Source organism: Lethenteron reissneri, chromosome 8, assembly GCF_015708825.2.
Source record: "Lethenteron reissneri isolate LAM-NWPU_2019-01 chromosome 8, ASM1570882v1, whole genome shotgun sequence".
Lineage (NCBI taxonomy): Eukaryota > Metazoa > Chordata > Hyperoartia > Petromyzontiformes > Petromyzontidae > Lethenteron > Lethenteron reissneri.
Genome location: NC_083786.1, coordinates 6260664 through 6278292, shown reverse-complemented (window position 1 = coordinate 6278292; position 17629 = coordinate 6260664). Strand labels below are relative to the sequence as shown.

The following is a 17629-nucleotide window of genomic DNA, read 5'->3' as shown; positions in this document are numbered from 1 at the left end:
GAATCGAACTCGGGTAGCCGGGCTCGTAGCGCAGCGCGCTAACCTCTGCACCACCGCTCCCCGGGTGGCACAGCGGTTAGCAAGTTCTGTAGCTCGCTCACACACACTCACTCGTGCACTCACTCACACACTCAGCAGCACACACACACAGAGAGACTCACAGAGACCCCCCCCCTCTCCCCCACGCACTCAAACACCCCGAAACCCCTGCCCGCCTCCACCCCGCACCACTTCACCATCAACTGCCCCCCCAACACCCCCCCACCCCACCGTCTCCCTCCCCTCTGCTGCCTTCTCTCATCTTCCTCCCTCTCCTCTCTTCCTCCCCCCTCCCCTCCACCCCATCTCCTCCCCTCTTCCTCTCTCGCTCCCCTCCCTCCTTTCCTGGACTCTAATTCGCGACTCCCCTCGCTCGCACGGCACAACGCGGAGTGAGCGCCAGGCGGAGAGCGCGGGCAGTGGAGAGAGTGACAGAGACGAGAGGCAGTGGAGAGAGAGGCAGGGGAGAGAGGCAGGAGACGAGAGGCAGGGGAGATAGTGACAGAGACGAGAGGCAGGAGAGAGACAGAGACGAGAGGCAGAGAAGAGGCAGGGGAGAGAGTGACAGAGACGAGAGGCAGTGGAGAGAGTGACAGAGACGAGTGGCAGGGGAGAAGCAGGGAGAGTTGGAGGAGAGCAGGGAGGGGAGACGCAGAGATCGAATTAAACTCGAATAGCGGCACCAGCAGGAGAACGTCATCCTCACCTCGTCATATCCCAGGTAAGTGCCTCTTCCTCATCTCCCAAGCACCTCACCCATTATCTTTCAATAATTTCTCCCCACACACCCACTGACCTCACAAAGATCCCCCATGTAGCCTTAACAGACTGTAGGGAAAGTGCTGTTAGCGAGCACCTATGAAGGCCGGCACGGCACACGAGGGGATGGGTGGCCAACACCACGCCCGGCCGCCTTTATATCCCTCGTGGCGATGTTTACACATCGCACCAGGTACTCATTTGAGGCTGAATCGATCCAGGGGAGGCTCAGGACCGGTTCAGATAATCATCACTGGCGTTTGCCATGAGCTGGAATTGAACCCGAAAGACAAAGATCCCCCATGTAGCCTTAACAGACTGTAGGGGCAACTGCCGTCACCACACGCACACTCACTCGCATCTTCATCTCTCCTCACCTCCCCAGGCTGTCGTCTCCCTCTTGAAGCCATGCTCCATCCGCTGCTCGCCTCGTGGTGTCCGCTGCTGCTGCTGCTGCTCATGGCGTCTGGGGTCCGGGTTCGAGCCCAGGACCCACTGGGTTCACCGGTAAGTCGCGCCTCGCCGCTCGCCCAACCGCTATACAATCATCCTTCCGGGGTCGGTAAAATTCGTACCACTTTCTGGGGAGGTACTGAGTAGCCAGCCGATGAATGTACTGGCTCCCGCCACGGGGCTGTGGAATTTCCTCGCACTAGCTTCGTGCCGTGAAAGTAGATGTTCGAGACACTTCGAGTTGAGCGTTGACCGCGCGCGTCAAGAATCATCGATTCGAATTGACGATTAGGCTCGCGTCAAACGCTACCAATCGATTACATCTGTGCGACTTGTCCTCGGGCGAGAGGGAACGTTCCCTGAGCGCGAACGGCTCCCTGCTGAGACGCGGAGCTGAGACGCGGGCATCACTCGCCAATCGCGGGGCGTGCCCTGCGGGGTTCCACTGAGAGACAGACTTGACTTTTAAACAACTTTTATTGCCGCCAGCAGCAACAGCACTGGAGGCGATTCCGATATGAAATTCAGTCACCAGCAAACAAATAAACACTATAAATCCACGCGATGTGGCGCTAAATGCAACGCGCACAACACGAAAGAAAGTCACGTGGCGGCGGTGGTGGTGGTCATCGCGCACGCCACGGTGACGAGCGAGCGCTCAGAAGGTGAACACGAGAGACAGAGAGAGGAGGAGGAGCACGTGGATCCGAGAGCAGGCACAGAGTCGAGATACCGCTAACAACAAAAAGTAATTGAGATTGGGCAAGACACGGCACGGCTAGGAATCATAATTGTAATAAGACAAAAAAAATACAAATCGTTATTCATATTTACTTTGCGTTTTTAAGATCACGTGGATTAGAGAACACTGCGCAGGGTAAAGACACCGTTAAGAGAAAAAAGTAATTAAGATTAGCCAAGAAACTTCACGGCTAGGAATCATAATACTAATCAATAATCGTAATTAATATTTAATTAATTTGACTATTTACTTAGGAGAGCCACGCTGAGTCGCTTAACTCATGTTCAGGAGGGTTCTGTCACTGCTGCTGCTGCTGTCGCTGCTGCTGCTGCATTGGGTTTTTATTTTCACATGTTTCCAAGGCAATGAATGGTGAGTTGTGTTTATTGTGCTGTACACGTGGGTGGGGGAAACCGGAGCACCCGCCCTCCCACTTGTATAAACGCTCGCTTAGTTGGCGGAAAACATCTTCATTTATAGAGGACGGCAGAGCTTGGGCAATTGTTTGGAAGCACCGGCAAACCACCGCGTGGTTCCTCCTCCTGGCGCCTCTGAGTCGTCTTCCCTCCCTCTCTGTCCGAGAGAACGAACACTGCGTGGCGACGTGGAACGATTTGAGATGATGATAATTCATCATCATCATCACCATCTGATCATCATTATTCCACTCATTTCGTGAGAACTGCTTTGTGTGTTTAGTTTGTTCTCCCTGGCCCGCACCTCCGATTCGCGCGGTTGGCTACGTACGGTGTGAAATAAGTTAAACATGCATCCACACGTGAATACATACGTGATTATTCACATTCATTAACTATTGTCGCGGCCCTCCCAAGCTTCACACACAAAGCCTTGACGCCGCCGTGACCCTGGACCGTGACCCCGTCCCCCCGGGAACCCCGTGTGCCTCCACGCGTGCTGTTGTTTTCACGAACTCGCCGATGGAACGTTTTGATAGCTCTAGCATGAGGATGCTGACGATGCTGCTGATGATAAGTAAATAATAACTGTGCGCATGCCACGTTGTGTATAATTATTATCGCACCGGAATGTAAATCCCTAAGGCGCCGGCTCCATTCGATCGCTCGACGCGGGAGTTCAACCAATGGGGCGAGTTTCTCAAATCCTTCTCGCACCCCCCCTGTTCGCTCGCTGGGCCCCCGTCCACCCCACATGGGCCCACCACGCTATGTCTACGATGGACAGGTCGCGAGCGGTGGGGTAAAGTGTGGGTACTTCCACTTCTTCCACGCCGTCTGGCCAGCGTGGAAGAGTAGGCCAAAATTAGCCACGAGTGGTTCCCTCCAGAGTGCTCTCCAGTGGAATCCTTTCCGCCAGCAGTGGCCTCAGTGAGCACTTGCAGGGCTGCGCCTTAATCTGTTATGTATCCGCGAAAACCCAAAACTCTCTTCAGGAGGGTCCTGCTACATGGGGATGTTTGGCCGATTCAATTAAACTCAAAGCCCCGCACAGATAGAATCAATAATCTGTTTTGCTTTACTGCCATCTCCTGACCACCTCGCCTCCAACACGAGGTATTCCCAGGCAAACTCCCATGCGAGCACGAATCAGGCGAAACCCCGCTGAGCGCCCGAGATCCGGAGGTGATTGGGCGCGTTCGCGGGTGATTTGATCTGCGCGTGATCCACCAATCCCGCATAGAGCAAAATAAAATACGGGGACCGGCGGTTTCCCGGACCCCTCCCGCTCATCCCCCATCTTCCCTTCCTCGCACCCCCCCCCCCCTCTCTCTTCCCGCAGTGCCCCGAGGGATACACCTGGGACAGCGAGATTGAGCAGTGCAGAGGTGAGAGGTGGCAGGGGTGATGATGGTTCCGATGATGATCGTGGTGCTAAATGATGATGTGTGTTTTGACCATGATCATGGTGGTGATGGTTGATGATGATGTTGCTGTTGCTGTTGGCGATGACGATAATGTTGTTGGGGACTTCGATGCTAGTTATAATGATGATGGTGACGATTACGTGATGATGTTACTGCTGGTTATGCCGCTGATACTGTTCGTACCTACAGTATTGGTGATGCCGGCTGTGAGTTTCGATGAAGGTGAATATATTCGTTGTGCAGCTGCCACTGCTAATCACGACGACGACGACGACGATAATAACGATACGCCCCTAACTCAGAGGTTTTAAACCTCTTTTGGTATGGCGACCCCCGAACCAAAAAAGACCCACCGGTCCCACCACCAGCCCAGGTCACCGAGTCCGCAATACACAAGAGATCGGCACGTGTACACCCTGTAGACAATAAGTCGCGCGATTCACGTTGTGTATCGGTGTGCTTTGCCGTCGCAACGTGGCGCCGAAGTTGCCGGCGCGCATTCAACATTTCTCCTGCACGGTATCCACGCCGCCCGTCCACCGCCCCCCCCCTCACCCCGAGATACCGCGGCCCTGACCCCTCACCCCGAGATACCGCGGCCCTGACCCCTCACCCCGAGATACCGCGGCCCTGACCCCTCACCCCGAGATACCGCGGCCCTGACCCCGAACCCCGAGATACCGCGGCCCTGACCCCTCACCCCGAGATACCGCGGCCCTGACCCCGAACCCCGAGATACCGCGGCCCTGACCCCTCACCCCGAGATACCGCGGCCCTGACCCCTCACCCCGAGATACCGCGGCCCTGACCCCTCACCCCGAGATACCGCGGCCCTGACCCCGAACCCCGAGATACCGCGGCCCTGACCCCTCACCCCGAGATACCGCGGCCCTGACCCCTCACCCCGAGATACCGCGGCCCTGACCCCTCACCCCGAGATACCGCGGCCCTGACCCCTCACCCCGAGATACCGCGGCCCTGACCCCTCACCCCGAGATACCGCGGCCCTGACCCCTCACCCCGAGATACCGCGGCCCTGACCCCTCACCCGAGATACCGCGGCCCTGACCCCGAACCCCGAGATACCGCGGCCCTGACCCCGAACCCCGAGATACCGCGGCCCTGACCCCTCACCCCGAGATACCGCGGCCCTGACCCCTCACCCCGAGATACCGCGGCCCTGACCCCGAACCCCGAGATACCGCGGCCCTGACTCCTCACCCCGAGATACCGCGGCCCTGACCCCGAACCCCGAGATACCGCGGCCCTGACCCCTCACCCCGAGATACCGCGGCCCTGACCCCTCACCCCGAGATACCGCGGCCCTGACCCCTCACCCCGAGATACCGCGGCCCTGACCCCGAACCCCGAGATACCGCGGCCCTGACCCCTCACCCCGAGATACCGCGGCCCTGACCCCTCACCCCGAGATACCGCGGCCCTGACCCCGAACCCCGAGATACCGCGGCCCTGACCCCGAACCCCGAGATACCGCGGCCCTGACCCCGAACCCCGAGATACCGCGGCCCTGACCCCTCACCCCGAGATACCGCGGCCCTGACCTCTCACCCCGAGATACCGCGACCCTGACCCCGAACCCCGAGATACCGCGGCCCTGACCCCGAACTCCGCGTCCGCAGACATAGACGAGTGCCTGACGATCGCCGACGCGTGCAAGGGCGGCCTGCGCTGCGTCAACAACTTCGGGGGCTACCTCTGCCTGCCGCACTCCGCCACGCTCATCTTCACGGTGGGCACCGAGGAAGGTGGGGCCGCCCAGGACGCCCACAGGGGGACGCAGCCCCCCGCGGCACCCCCGCGAACCCAGGGGACCTCCACCGGGCCCCCTTCGGTTCTCCGTCCCCCCGCGGCGCTGCCCGCGCTGGAGCGGTTGGCGTTCAGCGCGGGGGAGCTGGTCGAGCCGCCCCCCGGCCCCCCGGCCCCCCGAGCCCAGGGCCCCTACGCGGACCCCCCGGTGAGGGCGCCCCACGTGGTCTGCTCGCCGGGGTACGAGGGAGACTCTGCCGGGCGCTGTGTGGGTGAGGCCCCCCCCCCCCCCCACCACCACCACCTCGAGCAGCTTTCTTCTCTCCTCCCTCACGGACTCCACTCCTCTCCTCCACCCGGTTCCCTCCTCTCAATCCCCCTCCTCCACCTTACCCCTCTTCTCAATCCCCCTACTCCACCTTACCCCTCCTCCACCTTACCCCTCCTCCACCTGACCCCTCCTCTCCATCCCCCTACTCCACCTTACCCCTCCTCCACCTTACCCCTCCTCCACCTTAACCCCTCTTCTCAATCCCCCTCCTCCACCTTACCCCTCCTCTCGATCCCCCTCCTCCACCTTACCCCTCCTCTCCATCCCCCTCCTCCACCTTACCAGTCCTCCACCTTACCCCTCCTCTCCATCCCCCTCCTCCACCTTACCCCTCCTCCACCTTACCCCTCCTCCACCTTACCCCTCCTCTCCATCCCCCTCCTCCACCTTCCCCCTCCTCCACCTTACCCCTCCTCCACCTTACCCCTCCTCTCCATCCCCCTCCTCCACCTTACCCCTCCTCCACCTTACCCCTCCTCCACCTCACCCCTCCTCTCCATCCCCCTCCTCCCCCTCACCCCTCCTCCCCCTTACCAGTCCTCCACCTTACCCCTCCTCTCCATCCCCCTACTCCTCCTTACCCCTCCTCCACCTTACCCCTCCTCCACCTTAACCCCTCCTCCACCTCACCCCTCCTCTCCATCCCCCTCCTCCACCTTACCCCTCCTCCACCTTACCAGTCCTCCACCTTACCCCTCCTCTCCATCCCCCTACTCCTCCTTACCCCTCCTCCCCCTTACCCCTCCTCCACCTTACCCCTCCTCCACCTTACCCCTCCTCCACCTTAACCCCTCCTCCACCTCACCCCTCCTCTCCATCCCCCTCCTCCACCTTACCCCTCCTCCACCTTACCCCTCCTCCACCTTACCCCTCCTCCACCTTACCCCTCCTCCACCTTACCCCTCCTCTCCATCCCCCTCCTCCACCTTACCCCTCCTCCACCTTACCCCTCCTCTCCATCCCCCTCCTCCACCTTACCCCTCCTCCACCTTACCCCTCCTCCACCTCACCCCTCCTCTCCATCCCCCTCCTCCACCTTACCCCTCCTCCACCTTACCAGTCCTCCACCTTACCCCTCCTCTCCATCCCCCTACTCCTCCTTACCCCTCCTCCACCTTACCCCTCCTCCACCTTAACCCCTCCTCCACCTCACCCCTCCTCTCCATCCCCCTCCTCCACCTTACCCCTCCTCCACCTTACCAGTCCTCCACCTTACCCCTCCTCTCCATCCCCCTACTCCTCCTTACCCCTCCTCCCCCTTACCCCTCCTCCACCTTACCCCTCCTCCACCTTACCCCTCCTCCACCTTAACCCCTCCTCCACCTCACCCCTCCTCTCCATCCCCCTCCTCCACCTTACCCCTCCTCCACCTTACCCCTCCTCCACCTTACCCCTCCTCCACCTTACCCCTCCTCCACCTTACCCCTCCTCTCGATCCCCCTCCTCCACCTTACCCCTCCTCCCTCCCCGCTGCGCCCTGCTCACTCCCCCTACCCGGGTCATAGATCTCGGTTTTCCTTTTCCCTGCGCGTGATGCGTCGTGGTGGTTGTCACGTGACTGGTGCCAGGGCCGCCAGGGGTGTTAGTGGCTCCGTGCGTCGTGCCTCAAGGCAACACGCCCCTGGGTTCTAGTCTCAACTCGGACGCCTCTCCGTGTGGAGGAGTGTGCATGCTCTATCCCCCCTGTTATGCGTGCATTCCCTCCGGGTTCTCTAGCCTCCTCCCAAAGTTAAACACGCACGCACAATGTAATCGGTATCAACCGAAACATCCCAATTTAGAAAAATTACCTGCAAATTACTCATTTGGGATCTCACGCTCAGCAGCAGCAGCAGCTCCCTGACTGCGATCGCTTGGCGGGACCCTCCTGCAACTCGGCGAGGCGCTCCTGGGAAAACTAACATAATATAAATTAATAATCATGTTTGATTACACGAGAACGCTTGTGTTGTTTAGCGATTTTCCGCTTTAAGAAGTTGGCAAGACTGTGTGTCTCCCGGTATATCTACAATGTGTTTCCCCATTGTTGTCTCCCTTGCGCCTCCGTGTGTCTCGCACCTGTGTGTGTCCCGTGTCTCCCTGTGTATCACGCCTGTGTGTGTCCCGTGTCTCTGTGTGTCTCACGCCTGTGTGTGTCCCGTGTCTCTGTGTGTCTCACGCCTGTGTGTGTCCCGTGTCTCTGTGTGTCTCACGCCTGTGTGTGTCCCGTGTCTCTGTGTGTCTCACGCCTGTGTGTGTCCCGTGTCTCTGTGTGTCTCACGCCTGTGTGTGTCCCGTGTCTCTGTGTGTCTCACACCTGTGTGTGTCCCGTGTCTCTGTGTGTCTCACACCTGTGTGTGTCCCGTGTCTCTGTGTGTTTCACACCTGTGTGTGTCCCGTGTCTCCGTGTGTCTCACACCTGTGTGTGTCCCGTGTCTCTGTGTGTCTCACACCTGTGTGTGTTCTGTGTCTCCGTGTGTCTCACACCTGTGTGTGTCCCGTGTCTCTGTGTGTCTCACACCTGTGTGTGTCCCGTGTCTCTGTGTGTCTCACGCCTGTGTGTGTCCCGTGTCTCTGTGTGTCTCACGCCTGTGTGTGTCCCGTGTCTCTGTGTGTCTCACGCCTGTGTGTGTCCCGTGTCTCTGTGTGTTTCACACCTGTGTGTGTCCCGTGTCTCTGTGTGTCTCACACCTGTGTGTGTCCCGTGTCTCTGTGTGTCTTACACCTGTGTGTGTCCCGTGTCTCTGTGTGTCTCACACCTGTGTGTGTCCCGTGTCTCTGTGTGTCTCACACCTGTGTGTGTCCCGTGTCTCTGTGTGTCTCACACCTGTGTGTGTCCCGTGTCTCTGTGTGTCTCACACCTGTGTGTGTCCCGTGTCTCTGCGTGTCTCACACCTGTGTGTGTCCCGTGTCTCTGTGTGTCTCACACCTGTGTGTGTCCCGTGTCTCTGTGTGTTTCACACCTGTGTGTGTCCCGTGTCTCTGTGTGTCTCACACCTGTGTGTGTCCCGTGTTTCTGTGTGTCTCACACCTGTGTGTGTCCCGTGTCTCTGTGTGTCTCACACCTGTGTGTGTCCCGTGTCTCTGTGTGTCTCACACCTGTGTGTGTCCCGTGTATCTGTGTGTCTCACACCTGTGTGTGTCCCGTGTCTCTGTGTGTCTCACACCTGTGTGTGTCCCGTGTCTCTGTGTGTCTCACACCTGTGTGTGTCCCGTGTCTCTGTGTGTCTCACACCTGTGTGTGTCCCGTGTCTCTGTGTGTCTCACACCTGTGTGTGTCCCGTGTCTCTGTGTGTCTCACACCTGTGTGTGTCCCGTGTCTCTGTGTGCCTCACACCTGTGTGTGTCCCGTGTCTCTGTGTGTCTCACACCTGTGTGTGTCCCGTGTCTCTGTGTGTCTCACACCTGTGTGTGTCCCGTGTCTCTGTGTGTCTCACACCTGTGTGTGTCCCGTGTCTCTGTGTGTCTCACACCTGTGTGTGTCCCGTGTCTCCTGTGTGTCTCACACCTGTGTGTGTCCCGTGTCTCTGTGTGTCTCACACCTGTGTGTGTCCCGTGTCTCTGTGTGTCTCACACCTGTGTGTGTCCCGTGTCTCTGTGTGTCTCACACCTGTGTGTGTCCCGTGTCTCTGTGTGTCTCACACCTGTGTGTGTCCCGTGTCTCTGTGTGTCTCACACCTGTGTGTGTCCCGTGTCTCCGTGTGTCTCACACCTGTGTGTGTCCGTGTCTCCGTGTGTCTCACGCCTGTGTGTGTCCCGTGTTCTCCGTGCGTCTCCCCCGTGTCTCCTACATGTGTCTCCCTCGTGTCTCCGTGTGTCTCACACCTGTGTGTGTCCCGTGTCTCCGTGTGTCTCACACCTGTGTGTGTCCGTGTCTCCGTGTGTCTCACACCTGTGTGTGTCCCGTGTCTCCGTGTGTCTCACACCTGTGTGTGTCCGTGTCTCCGTGTGTCTCACACCTGTGTGTGTCCCGTGTCTCCGTGTGTCTCACACCTGTGTGTGTCCCGTGTCTCCGTGTGTCTCACACCTGTGTGTGTCCGTGTCTCCGTGTGTCTCACGCCTGTGTGTGTCCGTGTCTCTGTGTGTCTCACGCCTGTGTGTGTCCGTGTCTCCGTGTGTCTCACACCTGTGTGTGTCCCGTGTCTCCGTGTGTCTCACACCTGTGTGTGTCCGTGTCTCCGTGTGTCTCACACCTGTGTGTGTCCCGTGTCTCCGTGTGTCTCACACCTGTGTGTGTCCCGTGTCTCCGTGTGTCTCACACCTGTGTGTGTCCGTGTCTCCGTGTGTCTCACGCCTGTGTGTGTCCGTGTCTCTGTGTGTCTCACGCCTGTGTGTGTCCGTGTCTCCGTGTGTCTCACACCTGTGTGTGTCCGTGTCTCCGTGTGTCTCACGCCTGTGTGTGTCCCGTGTTCTCCGTGCGTCTCCCCCGTGTCTCCTACGTGTGTCTCCCTCGTGTCTCCGTGTGTCTCACACCTGTGTGTGTCCGTGTCTCCGTGTGTCTCACGCCTGTGTGTGTCCGTGTCTCTGTGTGTCTCACACCTGTGTGTGTCCGTGTCTCCGTGTGTCTCACACCTGTGTGTGTCCGTGTCTCCGTGTGTCTCACGCCTGTGTGTGTCCCGTGTTCTCCGTGCGTCTCCCCCGTGTCTCCTACGTGTGTCTCCCTCGTGTCTCCGTGTGTCTCACACCTGTGTGTGTCCCGTGTCTCGTGTTCTCCGCGCGTCTTCCCCGTGTCTCCTACGTGTGTCTCCCTCGTGTCTCCGTGTGTCTCACACCTGTGTGTGTCCCGTGTCTCGTGTTCTCCGCGCGTCTCCCCCGTGCCTCCTACGTGTGTCTCCCTCGTGTCTCCGTGTGTCTCACTCCTGCGTGTGTCCCGTATCTCCGTGTGTCTCACGCCCGTGTGTGTCCCGTGTTCTCCGCGCGTCTTCCCCGTGTCTCCTACGTGTGTCTCCCTCGTGTCTCCGTGTGTCTCCTACGTGTGTCTCCCTCGTGTCTCCGTGTGTCTCACTCCTGCGTGTGTCTCCGCCCGCGTTGTCTCCCCCCACCCCGTGTAGACGTGGACGAGTGTGCCCGCGGCTCGCACCGCTGCCGCGCCGGCCAGCGGTGCGTGAACGAGGCGGGCAGCCACAGCTGCCGCTGCCCGGATGGCTTCACGCTGCTGGGCGCGCAGTGCGTGGGTGAGTACCACGTGGGGTCGGGGTTGGGGCAGTGTCGGATTATCGTAGTAGCAGTAGTAAAAGTAGCTACACGTGATGCTACGGGTCCCGCACTTTCAAGGGCCCCGCGCTAAATGCTTTCAAGCTATCAATTCCGGTTCAGTGATTCTGCACTTGCTATATTACTATAGTACTATGCTGCCTTAAACTTTTACGAACGACTGGGTGTTTAAGGTTAGCGATTTGTCGTATTATCTGGCTGTATAGCGAATGAAAACATACAACAACTTTACTATGCAAGTCAAAAAATTGTGTTTTAATATTTATGTCTTTTTTAGGGCCCCTTTATAACATCATGATACAGGCCCTGCACTAGCTTAATCCGGCACTGGGTGGGGGGGGTATGCCCGGTGGGGGAGGGGGGCCTAGGTTTGGATTAGGACTGCTCAATGGTATTGGCATCTCGGGCTGGTGTCTGAGTCTGGACTGGCAATGGGGGTCTGGGAGCCCGCATTTTGCACCGGGATTCAGAGCGCGGTGAGAGGTGGCAACGGGCTTCATCCAGCAGTGGATTGATCATGGCTGCTGCTGCTGATACAGATTGCAAGCAGGGCCAAGACTAGGACTGGGGTTTGCGACTGGGACCCAGGGTCTGGGTTAAGAGCGGGTGCTTGATCCCATCTCTACCCCCCCCCCGACCCCTGCCCGCACAGACGTGGATGAGTGTCGCTTGGGCCTCTGCTCCCACCAGTGCCTCAACTCGCCCGGCTCGTTCCGCTGCGCATGCAGCATCGGGTTCAGCCTCGCGGCCGACAACCGCACCTGCACAGGTACCATACACCTGTACAGGATACCACACACCTGCACAGCACCACGACCACACACCTGTACAGGTACCATACACCTGTACAGAATGCCACACACCTGCACGGGTACCATACACCTGTACAGGTGCCATACACCTGTACAGGGTACCACGACCACACACCTGCGCAGGTACCACAGCCTCACACGCCCACATGCCATCGTGGACGCAAAGTGATTGACCCCTGCATTGTTGCCACCCTTGGGTGACCCCATCCCCCCCCCAACATAGTTGACCTCATATGGTGCACGCCGTGTGTTGGTCACCTTGGTTGACCTTGCAGACCTGGACGAGTGCGAGGTGGAGCGCCCCTGCTCGCAGAACTGCCTCAACCTCTACGGCTCCTTCCTGTGCCGCTGTGACAGCGGCTTCGAGCTGGACGGGGACCAGAGGTCATGCCGAGGTGAGAGGTCATGCAGCGGAATTCTTGAATCCATCTTTGTGGAGCTTTGTGCGCATGGTGGTTTTTTTTTGTTTAATCCGCTTGCTTCTGGCGCGAAGCCAAACTCTCGTCACTAATGGCGTTGGTACAAACAAAATATCCCAGTGTAGCAGGACCCTCTTGAACGCGAATCTTCAGGCTCACACTCTCCTGGTGAATTAAAAAAAAAGTATGTTTACTAATTGTTTTCATTAAAATACATCACCTGGAAATTCCCTGGATTCAACGTCTGGTTTGCAAGCGTATCCAGGGGGTCGATGGAGTTGCTGATCGCAGTGATGATGGGATTAAAAGTATTGATGATTATAGTAATGATCATAATGACAGCAGTAAAGATGATTGTATTGTGACTGTTGGCGATGACGATGATGGTGGTATGAGTGATAGATGATGATTGGTGGGCATTGCGACTCTTCGATGGTTGAAGAAGAGAATATCGAACACTCACACGAGAGTGATTTTAATGTTGTGGTGGTGATACTAGTGATGATCATCATCATCACGTGGTATGTCTGATCATCTGAGCAAAGCCCTCTAAATAATCTGGGTCCACAATTTGACTTATATCCCAGTGATCCCCCGTGTCTCCGTGAAACTCCTGTCCCCCCAACACCCCTGTGTCCACTGAACCCCTACAGCCCCCATGGTTCTATGTATCCCCTTCCCTACCTGCCCCCGCTCCCTCTCCACAATAAACCCGTGTCCCAAAAACTCGTACATCCCCCATTGATCTCTGCCTCTATCCCCTTCCCTCCGTACCCCCACGTGAACCTGCTTTGCCCGTGAATGCCTCTCCTCCATACCCTCCCGTGGGGTCCCCTCTGAACCGCCCTTCCCCATACCCCACTTGTGACCCCCTGCTCCCCCGCGTACCCCCACGGCAGACGTGGACGAGTGTGCATTCTCGCAGTACCTGTGCCAGTTCCGCTGTGAGAACCACGCGGGCAGCTACGCCTGCTCGTGCCCACATGGCTACCGCCTGCAGAGCGACACGCGCAGCTGCCGCGGTAATGCGCGCCGCACCATGCATCACACCATGCATCACACCATGCATCACACCATGCATCACACCATGCATCACACCATGCATCACACCGAGCACCACACCGTGCACCACACCATGCACCACACCATGCATCATACCGAGCACCACACCGTGCACCACACCATGCACCACACCATGCATCATACCGAGCACCACACCGTGCACCACACCATGCACCACACCATGCATCATACCGAGCACGACACCGTGCACCACACCATGCATCACACCATGCATCATACCGAGCACCACACCGTGCACCACACCATGCATCACACCATGCATCATACCGAGCACCACACCGTGCACCACACCATGCACCACACCATGCATCATACCGAGCACCACACCGTGCACCACACCATGCATCACACCATGCACCACACCATGCACCACACCATGCATCATACCGAGTACCGCACCATGCACCACACCATGCACCACACCATGCATCACACCGAAAACCACAGCACGCATCACGCTGAGCACCACACCATGCCGACCGAGCACTGCACCAATAACCACTCACATAGACCGCTTAGCAGTAACAATGACCGTACTGCAGCAGGGAGAGCGTTGCTTTGACCTTTCACCCTGTCTGCTCTCTTGCCCCGCTCCCCCCCCCCCCCCCCACCTGCTCCCCTACCCTGCTCCCCCGCTAGACGTGGATGAGTGCGAGGAGGGCAGCCACGGGTGCCCCGAGGGCGCGAGCTGCTTCAACGTGCAGGGCAGCCACCGCTGCCTCCCGCGGATCACCTGCAGCGCGCCCTACACGCTCATCGGGGACAAGTGAGACGGGCGGAGTGTTCCACCCTGCACTGTGCACCGCCACCCTGCACTGTGCACCGCCACCCTGCACTGTGCACCACCACCCTGCAATACAGCCATGCACTATAGTCCTGCACCCTGCACTGTGCACCGCCACCCTACAATACAGCCATGCACTATAGTCTTGCACCCTGCACTGTGCACCGCCACCCTGCACTATGCACCGCCACCCTGCACTATGCACCGCCACCCTGCAATACAGCCATGCACTATAGTCCTGCACTACGACCCTGCACGTGTCTCTCGCCGTAGCCGCTGCGTGTGCCCCGGCGAGATCCCGGCGTGCCGCGAGGAGCCCTACATCGTGCTGCACAAGGCGATGCAGATGCAGGCCGGCCGCACCGCTCCCTCCGACGTCTTCCAGATGCAGGCGACGGCGCAGTACCCGGGCGCCTTCTACACCTTCCGCATCGCCGCCGGCGACGACGCGGGCCACTTCCTCATGCGGGTAACGACACGGCGGTGACGCCGCGACACGACGCTACGACGCTGCAGTGACGACACAACAGGATGACACGCGACTGCGACACGATGCGACACCACGATGTGACTCAACGAGGACACGATGCGACAGCGCAACACAACTGGACGCGATGACGCGCGGGGCCGCGATACAAAACGACGTGACAGAAGGATGCGATGCTGTGTGATCTGATGATGGGGAAGGGATGGATGATGATGACGCCGCTGGGGATGATGATGTTGATGTTGATGCTTCACAGCAAATCGGCTCTGCGAGCGCGATGCTGGTGCTGACGCGCCCGGTGACGGGGCCCCGCGACCTCGTGCTGGACCTCGAGATGTTGACCATCAACCCGGCGGCCGGCACGCGCGGCAGCTCCATCATCCGCCTGAGCATCTTCGTCACCGAGCACCCATTCTGATCCCCCCCTCCCTCCCTCCCTCCCTCCCTACCTCCCTCCCTCTTTCCCTCCCTCTCCCTTACCTCTCTCTCACTCTCGCTCGACAGTCACCGAGCACCCCTTCTGATCCCCCCCTCCCTCCCTACCTCCCTTCCTCTTTCCCTCCCTCTCCCTTACCTCTCTCTCACTCTCGCTCGACAGTCACCGAGTGCCACTTCTGATCAACATCTCTGTGTCTCTCCCTATCTCCCTTATCTCTAACTCTCGTGACACAGCTCTCTCGCGAACGTATTGCTCCGTGTCGACCTCTCTCGTTAACTCTTCCTTAGCTCTCTCGTGTTAAAGTCAGCGAGCACCCAAGGGAGACTTTCTTTCACTCTCCCTTACCCCTCTCTCTCTCTCTCACGTTACATCTCCATTATGACCTAAAAACTCAATGTCACTCTCTCTCTCTCCACCCCTCTCCAATCCCTCCTTATGTTTTCAATGTCGTCATCAGCCATCATCAATCCACTGCTGGGTGAAGCCCTTCCCAAGTCGTCGCGTCAGCCCTCACTACCTGCCTTCTCTCCTCAATCTCTCGCGTTCCCTCTCTCTGCTGCTCCCCCATGCTCTCCCTCGGCGGTGGTTGTGGACACGGTGTTGTCTGAGTGAGACGCTTCGTCCCCAGCGCAACGCGATGACTCGTCACGCACGCGCATGTGTGTGTTTATATCCACCCGAGTTCGATTCCCGCTCACGACCACCAACACCAGTGAGGATTATCTGAACCGGTTTTGGGCCTCACCTACGTCGACTCAGTCTAAAATGAGTACCCGGTGCGGTGTGTAAGCATATCGCCCATGAGAGAGACAAAGGCGGCCGGGTGCAGTGCTGGCCACCCACCCCCTCGTGTCTCCGTGCTAAATGGCGGCGGGGGGGGGGGGGTCTTTGTCTTTATATCGAATAGTGAGTGGACGATTCAATTGCAGACAGAACCACGAAACCAGAAAGCCCCCTCGCGTCAATCCCCCCATTCCAGAATAACCACAAAAAGTGCAGTTTGAGGCCCCAGTCAACGTTCGCTCGGTGGGAGGTCGCTCATTCCACTCATGCTGCCCAACGTGGCCTGGAGCCCCCCCTCCCCCCCCCCCCCCCAGTAGTCCGTGCAGTGGACTCGTTTGCCCCGGTTCAAAGTCCCCGGCTCAAGGCTTTCCTTTGCTCATGCGCCCGTGGCAGACGCCCGCTGATCCGTTGCCAGCGTCTCGAGCCACGCGGTCCGCCACGCGGTCCGCCACGAGACGCTGCGTAGACCCCTCGCGGTGCTGAGCGTGAGCCGTCTGCCAGTAAAGCGGACAGCACCTTGCGTCGCCTCGCCCCCTCTCGCCAGATCCGTCGTTCGTCTTCTCGCTCCCTTTCTCCATCGTTACAAATCCCAACTCTAACTTAAACGTTAACCGTTTTGTGTCCGTTCGCTTCTCTGTACATTGCGTGGTTTTCATTTATTAGGAACTCGCTAAAACACACACACACAAAGTGAAATGTTAAGTGTTGCCCGCGTTTCAATTAGCCCCGTCGTGCTAGCGTGTGAACGGTTGTAATTATTATTGGCGCATTCTTGTTGTTGTTGTTGATGATGATGATGGCAGCTCCACAATTGTGAACACAGACGCCGGTCATCCTGGTTGCACGAGCAGTGACCACCAACGTGGTCGCCTTGGCTTGGGTTTTCCACCTCCGAGCCACAAGAAATTCGGGACGAATCATGGGAAGAAGATGAAAGATATCCCATTACTGTGTACGGGAATAGTGGAGAACTACATGGCAATGCGTGTCCTTGAGTGGTGGAGTAGTATTATTGTTATGCAACCGACAAAAGCCCGGATTTTAAATGTCAACACTATACGAACTCACTCTGTTATCTCCACTGAAGCCCTCTCGTCGCAGCGAGCAGATCTCGATATCGGCATGGGTCTCAACACATCGCTGCCATCGTGACCACGAACACAACAATAGGTCTACGGTGCCTGAATGCGGTTAAAGTTTTTTTTTTAATCTGTACTTCTCACGTGTTGTTCATAACCAGTGCACGTTTATAATAAACCTAATTAAAACCCTAAGCTCGTGTAGTTGTCTGATATGATGAATTACCGACTCACGATCCAGATTGAGAGCTTGTATTTATCCATTATAGAGGGATTTTTTGGGTTAGATTTCGTAAATATAAATGTGTCGTTAGACCCGCCACCACCAAACGCAGCCAATTAGTAAGGTTTGTCACGTTAACAAAACGTGCCAATTTGGGTGGTGGCGGGTTTAACGACACATTTATAAATACACGATCTAACAACAAAAATCCTTTATTATGGATAATATTTGGGTCGCGAAAACCTACGTGTTAAAAGCTTGTATTTTTCTTGTCATTTCGCACCTGTTATTCCCTCTCGTGCTCTCCGCGTGTTTACCAATCAGACAAATGTTCACGCGGGGAAATCTGTCGGTAAGCAGCGCCATCACCTTGAGTTACAGGATGACCCGCAG

The 17629-nt window shown here is 57.8% G+C and overlaps 1 protein-coding gene across 1 annotated transcript; it reads left to right on the top strand.

Annotated features, from left to right (window-relative positions):
• Positions 1–376: 376 nt before the first annotated feature.
• Positions 377–17208, top strand: LOC133362578 (EGF-containing fibulin-like extracellular matrix protein 2). Its single transcript, XM_061581515.1, has 11 exons — positions 377–760; positions 1184–1305; positions 3752–3797; positions 5477–5875; positions 10965–11087; positions 11780–11896; positions 12215–12334; positions 13258–13380; positions 14081–14207; positions 14499–14694; positions 14969–17208. Exons 2-11 carry the CDS (start codon positions 1207–1209, stop codon positions 15128–15130), a joined length of 1512 nt encoding a protein of 503 aa, XP_061437499.1. The 5' UTR covers positions 377–760; positions 1184–1206; the 3' UTR covers positions 15131–17208.
• The last annotated feature ends 421 nt before the right edge of the window (positions 17209–17629 follow it).

What these genes read in the sequence shown, in the direction of transcription:
- LOC133362578 (XM_061581515.1), top strand. Translation starts at nt 1,207, where the DNA reads ATGCTCCATCCGCTGCTCGCCTCGTGGTGTCCGCTGCTGCTGCTGCTG. An exon ending in GCTGGGCGCGCAGTGCGTGG is followed by an intron (nt 11,088 to 11,779) that starts GTGAGTACCACG and finishes CTGCCCGCACAG; the next exon opens with ACGTGGATGAGTGTCGCTTG. An exon ending in CGACACGCGCAGCTGCCGCG is followed by an intron (nt 13,381 to 14,080) that starts GTAATGCGCGCC and finishes CTCCCCCGCTAG; the next exon opens with ACGTGGATGAGTGCGAGGAG.